Source organism: Notamacropus eugenii, chromosome 2 (genome assembly GCF_028372415.1).
Source record: "Notamacropus eugenii isolate mMacEug1 chromosome 2, mMacEug1.pri_v2, whole genome shotgun sequence".
In the NCBI taxonomy this organism is placed as follows: Eukaryota; Metazoa; Chordata; class Mammalia; order Diprotodontia; family Macropodidae; genus Notamacropus; species Notamacropus eugenii.
In genome coordinates this window covers 539,178,630-539,192,379 of record NC_092873.1, presented here as the reverse complement: position 1 = coordinate 539,192,379, position 13,750 = coordinate 539,178,630, and the positions used below count along the sequence as shown (strand labels likewise).

Sequence of the window (13,750 nt, the reverse complement as noted above, 5' to 3'; positions counted from 1 at the left end):
AATCCACTACTTTTCCTATATAAGCTTTAGCAGTCCTGTTAATTTGCAAGTTCCTTAAGGAGCTCTGCCCAGCATGTTGGTGTTACAATAAACCTTTGTCAAATTGACTTTAAGAATGCTTGAGTCCATAGATTCATTCCAGATGGCCCTCTCTTGTACTCCAATATTTGGGAGGTCCCTGAACTCCATAAACTGCATCAGTTTAAAAAATAACCATGTTTTGAGGGAAGACTTGCTGGACAGGGAGGTGGAAAGGTTCTATCCAGAAATGTGTGTGATATAAAAACAAACAGGATCAGTGAAATGTCTGGGTGGTGAGGTTTTTGGGGGGAGTGAGGTGCTGTGTGTTTGCGTTTTTGTTTTTCTAAAGAATGAAGGGTAGAAAAAATTGAAAGAACAGAACACATTTAGCTACATTAATGATGGGCAGAGAAATGTCAGGGGACACCTGAGAGTCGGACTTAGTGGTGCCCAGAACACACCCTGGGATGTGTGATCTGACTCTGTCACTGGCAGAGGATTCAACAATTCCTCCCATAGCTCCATCGATGGCTATGGACCATTTGATGGATGGGTAAACAGGAGCCCTTTCCTGGAACCCTAGGTTTTGGCATGTCCCTTTTAGATCACTTTAACGCTGAAACCTGAGAGCCTCTGATTTTTAAGGAAGGGACTTAAACCACGGGGGCGGGGAGGGGAGAGGGGGCAAGCAGAATGAACACATTTTCTGAATTTCTTCAGCCCCTGTTCAGTGAAAATAAAATAACAAAAATAGGTATTTAAAGAGAGTTTGTTTTTAAGTTTTGCAAAGCACTTCACCTATGCCATCTTATTTGATTCTGTGAGAGAGGCTATTATCACGCTCACTTTACAGATGGAGAAGCCGAGGCTGCCTGAGATTAAAGAGGTGTGGAAAGAGTCACAGCCAGTGTCTGACTCTGGATTGGAACTGGAGTCCCACACTTCACGCACTGCACCACCTCTCTGTATGTGCTAGTTTTCTAAAGGCAAATATTCTATCAGAGACAGGTTCCCCAGTGTTCTCTGCTCCTGGAAGTAGTGGGTCACCTCCTGACACAGGTCTTCGTTCCAACTTTCTCCATCACCCTGGTTCTTCCCTCTCCTGGGGATGTTTACTCTGTCCCTGCAGCTCCTCCTCCTTCCCCACCCCCAACTTTTCATCTTCCTTCCACGTGCTCTCTTCCTCTATTAAAATTTAAGCATCTTCTGTAAATGACTTAGCTCTTCCCAGCCATACAGCGATCCAAGACAACTCTGAAGGATTTATGACGAAAAACGCCATCCATCCTCAAAGAAAGAGCTGATGGTATCTGCATACAGATGGAAGCAGACTTTTCTTCACTTTATTTTTCTTGGGCTTTTTTGGGCTATTTTCTTTCACAATGTAACTGTTAGGGATATGTTTTGCATGACTACACATGGATAACCTACATCAAATTGCTTGCCTTCTCGATGGGGATTGAGGGGGAGAGGGGGGAGGAAGGGAGAGAATTTGGAACTCAGAGTTTTAAAACCGAATGTTAAAAATTATTTTTACATGTAACTGAGGGAAAATTTTAAAAATCAAATTGAGCCTCTTGAGGGCAAGGACTGCCTTTCTGCTTGTAAGTGTAATCCACCCATGCTTAACACAAAGGTCTGACACAAAATGGTGCTTAAGAAGTGCTTGTCCACTTGTGGATGTGAAGCCATAAATGAACTGGATTAGAAGATATCAGATATCCATGCCAGACTTCCACCCCCTGAGACAGCTGGTGATACAGCAGATGGAGCATTGCACCAGGAGTCAGGAAAACCTGAATTCAAATCTAGCCCCAGACACTTCCTAGCTGTGTGATCCTGGACAAGTAATTCACCTCTGTCTGCCTCAGTTTCCTCAACTGTAAAGTGGGGATAGTAACCACCTACCTTCCCAGGATGTTGTGAGGCTAAAACCGATCATATTTATAAAGCAACGAGCATAATGTCTGGCCCATAGTAGGCACTTAACATATGCATGGTCTATTCCCTCACCAACATCACCAGATGTTTCACATAGCACCAAAGCTCACTTATTTTGCACCATGCTCTGGAGGAGCCCACCAAAGTTCTAACCCTCTTGGTTCCCTCTCAGCAACCACCTGTGCCTACTGATATTTTTACAGAACCATTTATGTCTGAATCAATGCTACCTTTTCTCAAAATACCTGCGAGTGATACCAAGCTTTGAAGACTGACTGGTCAATAAAAAGTCGTTTGAGCCAAGACAGGAAAAAGAATGTCAATTTCTGTTTTGTTGCCTGTGAAGCCTGGAGAGAAGGTGGCCAGTCATTCCGAAGGAATTACAAGCAAGGCCACCCAAAAGTGGTTTAGTTATTTGTGGGGGAAAGTGACTGAGGGGGGAGTGGTCAAGGAACCATCTGGGACTCCACAAAAGGAAGAGCTTCCCAGGGCTTAAAACCACCAAGTCAATAGGCTGCCTCCTCGTGGGACTAGAGGAGCATTTGTGGCTTCTGATGCAAAGGGAGTTTATGCTTTCAGTAGGTTTGGATTAGAACACTTCTAGGTTCCCTTCCTGGGCAACAATCAAAGCTTTCCAAGAGTAGGTTGGGATGTCTTAAGAGGTCAATAGTTCTCCCTCGCTAGAAGTCTTCAAGCAAAGGCTGCAAGGCCACTTGTGGAAAATACAAGAGGGGATATTCTCAGTCATTGGCTGGATGGTTTCTGAAGCATCTTCCAGCTCCTGAGATTTTGTGATCATATCCTACCCTCCTTGTCTACAGATAGGTACATAAACTGAGGCCCTGGCAGTTAAGTGAACTATCTAAGATCTCACTGGTACCAAATAGCCAAGCTAGGATTCTCTCTCTTTTCTAGAAGAAATGCCATCTCACAAAAATAAAAAGAAGCAAGTCAAAGATAATAGTATTTGAAATCTATTAAAAAAGAACATACAGCAGTTTCAGTTTCTGAAAATGTTCTGCTCAGGGGAAGTGATGTATCTGCTTCTGAAAGGGCTCCCTTTCAAATTCACCATTTTTGTTTTGAAAGAATCCTCCCCTTACCGGGCCTTCACATTTCAAACAATGTAACAAAAAAGTAGGTAAGAAGAAATATCCTCCATGAAATATGTGTCCATTTGAAGTGGTTTTGTGCAACAGTATCTGTCCATGTGGAGTTTCCTTTTCAAATAAGTAAGAAAGCTTTATGTGGCTGGTTCCAGGGCAAAAATCAAAAGGGAATTTAATGACCACCTTCTCCACATCTTCCAGGCTAGTGCTGGACCTTTTATACAAGACAAGATGCAGCCTGGGGCTTTTCATTTCTCATGTTCTCCAGGCAAGATTCACTTTTACCTTCAGTTCTCCTCTAATTGAATCTATCATTTGGAGATCTAAATACCTACCTAAAACATGACCCTGTGGACATGTTGACCAGTGGGTTTCCCTGAAAACTAACCTGAGTCAATGTTTCCTCTGGAGCCACTGGGAGAATCAGTGAGCTCCTCTGAAGGTCTGCAGAAAGTCCATCCCTAGAGGCCTCGATGGGATCTTTTGTCATGGGAGCTCTCCGTTTCCCTGGTCTTTGAACCACCAGTGCCTTGGACAGCGTTTGGCACTCAATAAGCAATTAATCAATGCTTGCTGATATAAAACAACAACTGTGATTTCTGCTCTAGGGTTTTAAATAGAACTCTAAAAGGAGCCCACCGATCTATCATGAACATCAGATGACTTCCAAAAGCTTCTGCTTCTCTCTCTGCTCCTGCAGTAAAGAAGGGGAGCAGATTCCTCAGACAAAGCTATTTATATCCTCCTTGGCAAAGGCCCAGATAAAGGCCAGGCCTCTTCCCAACACTGCTGGCTCTGGTGACCCAGCTGACTTCTGGAAAGGTCAGAATGCTGCTGTCCTCTCTGGAGGACTGGGATGGGAAGAGAATGTGCTGCTAGGTACTGCACTTTTAATAAGTTACTTTTCTTTCTACATGATCAAATGAGTTACTCACGATGGACTCAGTTGTAAACTAACCACAAACCTCTAGTTTGTGAGGCTTGGGGATTTTTTAATCTTTTTTTGTTTTTTGGGCCTGAGACACTATGGACATGCATTAATGCCTTTGGCTTGATAATGTTTAATATAAAATTTTGGAATAATCTCTTTGTTCTCTCTGAAGTAAACTCAGAGAATGCCTCTTCCTATGTCAGCAAAAGCCAGCCAAAGCTGACTCTGCATTCCTTGGAGACCTTTAACCTATGACATATCTTGAATAATGGGACTTTCCTTTGTATCTTATTATCTATAGACACATACTATGTTATGGCATATTAATGGTAAGGAAAAAAATAGACATCCTGGGTTTCTATTGAACATTGTTTGCCCCTTCCTGTGTCAGTTATCTGTTTAGGGCAGGAAGCCTGCCACTCACTAGTGGTGGGATTTCCTTCCTTGTCACCAAGACATATGTTTACCCAGCTTGGAATCCCAACATTTGATTGACATTACTTTGTTAATTGTCTTGTCTTACTGAATTTATGATTTGCTTAGTTAAGAGAGTTTCCTCCTCATGGCAAAATGTATATAAGCCAGAAGATTTCTGCACTGGGTAGCCAGAACATCTCTGGCTCCATAATGCATTATGTAACTGTTTTCTTTATGGGGAATTGATCAATTAATTAATTAAATCATAAAATGTATGCATTTAGCCATGTTGCCTTTTCTTCAACAAGTTTTCAGGTCAACAGGCTAGAGCTTGGCACCTATAAAAAAGTATTTTTGAGCTTCACTCCTGGTCACAGAAATAATCGCTTTGATCCATTCAGCTCTCCTCCAGTAAAAGAGGAAAGTCATAACTCCCATTTAGGAATCATGTAAGATAGGGAGGTGTTATTAACCCCATTCTACAGACGAGCAAACTAAGGTTCAGAGAGTTGAAGGAGTTTGCCCAGTGTTGCAGTCAGAAACTACCACCCAGGTCCTTCTGATGCCCAGTTCAGGGCTCTATCCACTAGGCCATGCCCTATGAAGTCTTCTCCCTTTCAAGAGCCCTAGGCTGGTCCTAGATGCCCACTCAGGAGCCATCTAGTGTAATCCTTTCATTCTAAAGTTGAGGAAAGTGGAATCTAGAGATACGAAATGATTTGCCCAAGGTCAGACAGGTCAAAAGTGACAGGGTTAGGATTCAAACTCAGGTCTTGTCATTCCAAGATCAGCTCCCCTTCCTCTGTCCCAGGTAGTTGAAAGGGATGTCCCCCAAAAGCTCAGCAGAACCAGGTGATCCATCTCATTGGTTGGGGACTTAAAAGTTTAGTTATTCATTTTGTGGAGCTTTTTAAATCATTGGCATGTGGAACTTTCAATGAGGAAAGACATTTCGTACATCCACTCCTGTTCTGTGATTGATATGCTGGAGGCTAATGGACTTTCTGGTCTCCCAGCCAGTGAGTGAGAAGGGAGACCTGAACCTCTGTCTTCCAGGTCAAATCTTCCGCCCTCTACCACACTCCCACTCCAAGTCATGGGTCAAAGGATCAGAGAGCTGGAAGGGACCTCAAGCCAATCTAATGCCTTCATTTAACAGATGAGGAAAATGAGGCAAACAGACATGAAATGACTGTGCCCATGTCCAAACAGCTAGCTAGTATCAGAGATGGAATTTGAACTCAGGTCATAGTTTACGGGATCTCATTCAGAAATTGCTCTTGCATGGGACTTTTCTGATCTCTCTACCCCACTGTCATAAAATAACTGGTTTTCTGGGCTTCTGTCTGTAGCTGGGCACCTCTGGAAGCCCCAAGAAGCTCTGAACTGTTACACTGAAAGTTCCCTTTCATGTTTCTCATTGGAACTTTGCTTTGACCTCAGTTTTTCCTCAGCAAATATGCAAAAACAATAGGAAACAAGAGATAGTGGGCTATGCCCCTGGGGCCAACTCAAAGCCCTGGCATGCCTTCCACTGGTTCAAGGCCATCCAAACTTGAACTTTGGGTTGTTTCTGGGATGAAGGAGGAGATAAGCCCTTCCCTGGTTCACACCAAGAAAAAGTGCTTGACACCTTCTCCCACCCTTGCCTGCCAGTCTACACAAATTATCTGCACAAGCAGGTCTCAAAGCCCCTCTATTGGTATCTACTGGTGCTAAGCCAAAGCTGAATGCTCCAGTGTCTAAATGGTCATTCTACAAACCAAATTAGCCAATCCATCAACTGAAAAAGTCAACCTCATTTTCTTTGGGCATAGTTTGTCTAGGGCAGATGCCAATCTTGTGCCAGTGTAGCTGCTGATCCTTTGAACAACAGTTTGTGCAGTATTCATTCATTCAATCCAGTGCCTGCTAAGTGCCAGAGATACAAAAAGAGGCAAAAGACAGTCCCTGCCTCAAGGAGCGCACAATCTAATGGGCCAGAAAATATACAAACAAATATATAGAAAGGGAACTACGGATAGGATAAAGAAGATGATCTGAAAGAACCCAGGTTTAATCACAGTTAATGATCGTATGACCTTGGGTAAGTCACAAACTCTCTGAGACCTTCCCACTAAGATCCCCACATCATGTTTCTGTGGTGTCACCCCTTAATGAGACTGGGAGGTCCTTGAGAGCAGACCTAGTTTTTTCCCTTTCTTTGTACCCCTGGTGCTTATCACCGTGTCTGGCACATAGTAGGCACTTAATAAATGCCTCTTGACTTGATTTGAGCCTCAGTATCCTCATGAGTTAAATGGAGATAAATAATGCCTATGCCACCTACCTGGTGGGGGCAGCTTGAACCCTTCCCTGATAATCTAGAGATGTCAAAACAAAGTGACAGGCTGTTACCACTTTGGATAGACTTTGGATAGATCTCCTCCCTCCTTCTCAGCCAGCTCCCCTCTGCCACTACCTTCTTTTCCCTTTCTTCCTCCTGTAAGAACCTAGTGGTTTCCATGGCTCTCTTTCATAGGAATGCCAGAGGCCCCTTGACCACAGGCTCTGGCTTTGAGATTCGAGATCCTTTGGAGCCTCCCAGATGCCACGCCAAAAGGAGCCCGAGGCTCAGGAAAGGGAAGGGACTTAGCCAAGGTCACTCGGGTCAGAACCAGCTTTCGAGCACAGGACAGCCAAGCTTTTCCTCAGTACTCAATGTCTATATGTGGCGTGATCATCACTGTCCTTTCCCTCAGTGAATTTGGATGGAAGAAATGGGCCCCAAAGTCGCAGCGCCCCGAACGGCTGGGAGGAAGCAGGGCGAGAGGAAAAGGGAGCGGCCCTTCTTTGGCTCTACTCCGGGATGGAACCTCAACTGGTTCCCCAAGGGTTGCCAAGGCAGGGTCCCTGGTCCCTTCGAAAAGAATCGATGCCGAGAAGAAAGCCCAGGCCAGAAGGTCCTAACCACCCTCCCCAGCACAGGAGCTCACAGCCAAGGGGCAGACCCCTGGCTCTTGGGCCCAGAACTCGGACCTTCTGATCACCGTCCGGGAGCAAGTGCCATCTCCAGAGCCTCCAAGAGACTCCAAAATGCCTTTATCCTTATCTCTTGCATCTGGGATATGCGAGGTGGGCTTCCCGATTTCCAACCTGCTCCAAACAAACTCCTTCTCTTTTCTCTAGCAGCCCTAGAACCTAGGGCACAGTGCCTTGCCTTGATTTTTAAACTCTCAGGTAACAGAGTAATCTCTAGATTACCCGGGAAGGACTCAAGTTGCCCACAAGAATAGGCATTATTTATCTCCATTTTACAGATGAGGAAACTGAGGCTCCATACTATGTGCCAGAGTGGAAACCCCTGTAGCGCTCAGGCGGAGTGGGAGCTGCCGAGAGGTTACTTTAGCCGTTCAGCGAGTGTGGCTCAGATAGTCCGCTTGACCCCAGATAGACCGCTTCCTGACTGGAGACCAGCTCTAACCACTGCCTCCACACTGCCACTGAAGAGAGAGCATTTTTACTGCATTATCTTAGCGATTCTCTAAAAGTGTTATCCAGGACCGGTTTCAGGGGGTCACTGAGATCAAAACTATCTTCACGGATTACTAAATGTCTAAAATGCTAAGTATGGATAGAATACCCATAGAACAAAGCGGGGAAGAGGAAATTGGGCCTCAATCATTTACGTGTGAGTAAGGGGTCTTGACTCCAAAAAGTTTGAGATCCGCTGCAGGATTTATTCCATCTTCCTAAGAATCCTGTGGTGTAAGTAACACTGGTGGCATGATTATTCTGTTCACAGATAAGAGAAGGGACCTGTCAGACCCAGGAAAGTCGAGAGACTTGGCTTCTGGATTCAGAAAGCTAATAAATGCTGAGAGATGGGATAAGGACTTTGGTCTCTACGGAATCCAAGGCGCCTGCCCTCCCAGACCAGGGCCAGGATGACCTCCTTCCGCGGAGGACAGTAGCTCTAAAGCTGAAGATAACATCAGAGGCCTCCCAGTCGGATCCTTTCATTGGGCAGATAAGGAAACTGAGGCATGGGAAGACTAAATAATTTGCCCAAGGACAAACTGGTCTGAATCTTCAAATGAGGTATCTGAAGCCAAGAAAAGAGACCTGTGTTTGATCCAGGGTCTGTCCTTTACTCCTTGAGAGGCAGGGACAAGTCTCGCGTTTCGAGGCCTCAGTTTCCTCATCAGGGAAATGAGGGAGCCCGACTGGATGGCGTCTGAGGTGGGTCCTTCTCTGCTCTCGAGGCCCGGCGATTCTGCCTCCAGAGCCAGGGGAGGGAGTCCTCGGCCATCTGAGTGGCATAGAAAGACAGGCACCAAGCAACAGGAAGCAGAGGAGACTGAAACTCGCCCAGGCACTGGCCCGTGCCCTTGCTTACCTCGGAGGGAGAGATGTCGAAAGCCTGGGCAATCTTGGTGTAGAGCTCCTGGATGTTAGAGAAGCCCTCCACTGTGCCCGTGGAGCTGCCGTGTGCCAGCTGCGTGTGAAACACCAGCTTGGGCTTGGGCTGGAGCTCCAGCGGCAGGGACTGGGCGTTCCAAGCGCTCTGAGCAATCGGCTCGCCCTCCATCAACTTGGACACGTCCGTAGACCGGGCTTTCTTCTTCTTGACCCTCAGTCCCAGCGGCATCTTAGGTGGTCAGAGGGCGCGGCTGGGTGAGGACGGGGCCCCAGGAGGCTCTAGGAGACCAGGCGTCTGTCGGTCAGGCCGTCCGTTGGGGGCAGGAGGCCGGCACAGGTAACCGCGTCCTCTCCGACACGCAGGAGCAGCCTCGAAGACAGTGGCTGCAGCTCGGCGAGCTAGATCAGCGGACTTTGTTCTGTGGTGCCCGAGGGTAGGGAGCAGAGGGGCAGGGCAATCCTGGGCTGGGTGTGTCCCAGGTAAAAGGCTGACCCCGGCCAATAGCTGCGACGCGACGCCTACGCCTTCCTTCTAGGAGACTGGAGGCTGGCCAGTTTTCTCCTCCTGCCCGCACCGGCCTCTCCTACTCCTAGGGCAGCGGCGCTTCTGGGGAGTCAGGGGAAGCGGGGCAGCGGTGTCCCAGGATGAAGCCGAGGGAGTGGAGCCAGGGGGAAGGTGGGACTTCACGGTGAACGGTTCGGGTCTGCAAGACCGGGCTGGAGTTGGAAATCCGGCCACGAGGAGCCAGGGCGAGGCGGGGTGGGAAGGTGGGGGGTCCCCTCAGTCTCAAGGCTCCCTATGAAGGATAATGGAAAAATATGCGTCCGACAGGGCTTAGAGTGCCTAACTGGGAACCAAGAAGATTGCCCAGTCTGACCCTCGCTGTGAGTCCAGTGGCCTACGAAATGGAGCCTCAATCACAGTCTAATACAACCGACCCAGAAACGGTAATCAAAGCTACCCCACCAGCAAAGATCACCACCATCTTTCTGAGGCAAGCGGTTGGGGACATCAACCTACATCGGCCTCTTGCCACTCCCCCCCCCCCCCCCCCCCCACATTCAGCGCCCCGCTGCTCCTCTCTAGAGACCAACTCGGCAAATGCGATCTCCCTCAGGAAATGCCTCAGAACAGGCTGCACTTGGAAGCAAACCCATCCCGGATTCCTCCAACAGATCCTCACCTGGCCTAGACGCAAATGGAGATGGTGCCTCCCTCTCCAGGGGTTGAGAGGGTCTGGGAGCGCAGGCTTGTAGAGGGACTGGCACACTTTAAAGCCCTATGGAGGTGGCCTTTTTCTTCGGGCCCATGAGCAGCTTGTCTCTGTCTTAGCGCCCCAGTGGCCTGGGTCACTGGTAGCTTGGAGACTTAATTACTGGGGGCCCTAGAGCAGGTAGGCGTCTGGGGCAGGTCTTGATCCCCAGGTTCCCAGAGCCCCTAACCCTAAATGCACCTCTCCTGAAACCGCGATAAGAAGCCCGAACTAACCAGGGGCCTTCCTAGTGGCTCCAACCCTCTTCTGTGCTGTGAACCCAGAAAAATGTGAGCTCCTGGGGAGATGGGGGGGATCGTTCCTCTTTTTTCGTTTCATTCCCACTGATGGCTTAATAAACGCTTGGCAACTGATTGAGGAAGGGAGGCAGAACCAGGGTTATCTCCTTTTTATGGTTGAGGAAACAGGTTCAGAGCTGGGGGATGAGGGGAAGAGATAGAAAGAAATCCAGGGTCGGAGAGGCGACTGAGTTGAGAGGCGGAAGTTGCCTTGTGTGGGCAAAGGTGGAAGTCGTTGTTTGGAGCAGACAGAAAATGGCAGGCCCTTACCTGACAGCTACCTAGGAGAGGGTGGCAGGGCACCCAAGAGAAGACCAGTCAGGCAGACGGACTCAGCGGAACAAGTTGCCCCAGCTGGAGATGGAAGGAAGGCTCTGGGTGCAAGTGAGAGGAAGCTTGGCTCCTCATCTGCCTCTTCTGCCCTTCGTAGCTAAATTTCTAGCAAAGGTCCTCTACTGATTTTCCTGTCTCCCTCACCCTTCTGACCTTCTCAATCCACTAGAAATGCCCTCTCAAAGTTACTAAGGCTTCTTAGGAGCCCAATCCAATGACCTTTTCTCCCTCCTCCTCCTTCTTGACTCTGCAGCCTCGGACACTGGGACTGTCATCTCCTCCTCCATACTCTCTTCTCTCTGGGTTTTCCAGAGAACCCCCCTCTCTCCTGGTTCTCCCACCACCTCTCTGACGATCCTTCTCTATCTCCTTTGCTGGATCCTCAGCTATATCACCCACCCTGGGTGTGCCATTGGGTTCTGTCCTGAGTCCTCTTCTCCCCATCTACTACTTCCCTGGTGATCTCATCAACTCCCATGGATTTAATGACCATGTCTGGGCAGATAATTCTCAAATCTACCTTGCCTGCCTCAGTTTCTCTGCTGACCTCTAATCTCAAATCTCCAAATCCCCTTAAGACATCTTAAGTAGGAGACATTTCAAGCTCAACATACCCCAAACTAAACTCATTCTCTTTTCTCTTAGCCTCCCTCCACCACTCTATTACTGTCAAGGGGACCACCAGTACCTCAGGCTCTCAACGTAGTCCTCTTGGACTCCTCATTATCTGACATCCCCCATATTCAATATGGTGCCAAGGCCTGTTACTTCTATTTCTATTACATACCTCAAGTACAACCCCTGCTGGGGGGTGCTGTCTGCCTGTCTCGAGTTTCTCCCAACTGCAGTCCATTCTCTATTCAGCCACTAAAGTGATTTTCACCAGTCTATTTCACCCCTCTATTTAATAAACTCTGTCACCTTCATGGAATTAAATACAAAATCCTTTGCTTGTCATCCAAAGCCCTTTATAACCTGGTCCCCTTCTCCTTTTCCAGTCTTCTTACATCCCACTCCTCCACAGGAATTCTGATCCAGTGACATTCACTTCCTGACTGTTCCATGAACAAGACTGTTCATCTCTTGGCTCCCAGCATTCTCTCTTGCTGTCCCCCAGCCTGGAATACTCTTCCTCCTCCACTTTGACTGGTAACTTCCTTGGCTTCCTTTAAGTAACAAGAAAAATCTCATCTTTTACTGGAAGCCTTTCCCAGTCCCTCTTAATTCAAATGCCTTTGCCTTTGTTGGGTTGCCTGTTGCCATTTGTTTTGTATGTAGTTTGTGCATAGTTTGTACCTATTTATTTGTTTGTTGTCTCTCTCATTAGGCTATGAGCTCATGGAGGGCAGGGACCATCTTTTGCCTCTTTTGTCTCCTCAGTGCTTAGCCCAGTGCCTACCAATAATAGGAACTTAATAAGTGTTTGTTGATTGACTGATCACCATTACTATTGGTTGTCCTTCATTCCCGAAGAGGACCAAAATGACTATGCTAGATCAAAGTTCTAGTGTGTCTGACCAGACCAATAAGAGCTTGGAATGCTCTACCACAGGTTGGGCATAAATATTCCATATGAACATTTGGGGTGGATTCTTTAAATATGAGCATCTCGCATTTCTTTTGAGTTACTTCAATTCCTTATCTGAAAAAGGCACACCATGCTGAGCAGTTCTGTGCCACTGTCTCCCATGTAACACAATCAATTCCAAAGTTCTTAAGACAGACCTTGAGAGTGTCTTTGTATTGCTTCTTCTGACCACCATGTGAATGCTTGCTGTATGTAAGCTCTCCATAAAATGGTGTTTTGGCAAGTGTACTTTTTGCGTTTGAACAACATGGCCGATCCATTAGAGTCGGGCTTTCTGCAGTAGAATTTGAATGCTTGGCAGTTTAGTTAGAGCAAGAGCCTCAGTGTCTGGTACCTTATCCTTCCAGGTGATCCTCAGGATCTTCCTAAGACAGTTCAAATGGAAGCAATTCAGTTTCCTGGCATGGCACTGGTAGACTGTCCATGTTTCACAGGCATACAACAATAAGATCAGCACAATGGCTCTGTAGATCTTCCATTTGGTAGTCAGTCTAATACCTCTTCTCTCCCAATGCATGCATCAACATCATTGTCATTGTGTACATCTCTGGAAAGTACACTACCAAGGTAAGTGAACTTATCCACAGCATTCAAGACTTCTCCATTTGTTGGAACTGATGGTTCCATATATGGATGGTGTGGTGGTGGCTGATGGAGCACCTGTGCTTTCTTGGTGTTCATTGTTAGGCCAAAATGGATCCATACCTTTTATTGCATCTCAACTTCAGAGGCTGCATTGAGGGCACAATCATTTGAGAAGAGAAAATCCTGTGCTAACACTTCCTCCACTTTGGTCTTGGCTTGTAGCCTTTTCAAGTTGAATAATTTACCACCACAATTACTGTAAGGGGATATGCTAATGATGCATCCAAGCAAATACATAAAGTAAGGAAATAACATCAATTTCTCAGAAACATAATCATGGTTCAAAGGATTTTGCTTTTATTCCCTGCCTAAAAGGAGTATGAGGAGCAAGACCATTGTGTTGCTCAAGATGTTATATACTTGAAATCAGGAATAGGGAGATAGAAGACAGATCTATCCATGCATGTGCATGTGTGTGTGCACGTGAGTGCTTGTGGGTGGGGGGCATAGTGGAGGGAGTGATGGACTAGGAATTAGGAAGATCTGAATTCCCATCCCATTTCTGACACTTCCTGGCTATGTGACCATGGACAGCTCACAATCTCTCTGAGTTTCAGACAACTCTCTAAATGGGTGAGAAAGGGAAGCATGCGGTAGGTAATAATTGAGGGAGGGATTAACCTTAAGCAAAACAAACTGTACCCAAGATTAGCAAAAACATTTACAACATCTCTTTTCATAGTGGCAAGAATGGGAAACTGAGGGGTGCCCATGAACTGAATGAGGAATGGCTGAAGAATTGTGATACACATATTGTGATGGGGTGCTATAAGAAATGATGAAGGGAATTGTTTCAGAGAAACCTGGGGAGA

The 13,750-nt window shown here is 46.9% G+C and overlaps 1 protein-coding gene across 1 annotated transcript in view; it reads right to left on the bottom strand.

Annotated features, from left to right (window-relative positions):
* GIPC2 (GIPC PDZ domain containing family member 2) overlaps positions 1–9,282 on the bottom strand; it is a 60,985-nt gene extending 51,703 nt beyond the window's left edge. The window contains exon 1 of the mRNA XM_072649929.1: positions 8,798–9,282. Coding sequence (XP_072506030.1) covers positions 8,798–9,049 — 252 coding nt within the window. The 5' untranslated portion in view covers positions 9,050–9,282. The remainder of the gene's footprint in view (positions 1–8,797) is intronic.
* Positions 9,283–13,750: the final 4,468 nt, after the last annotated feature.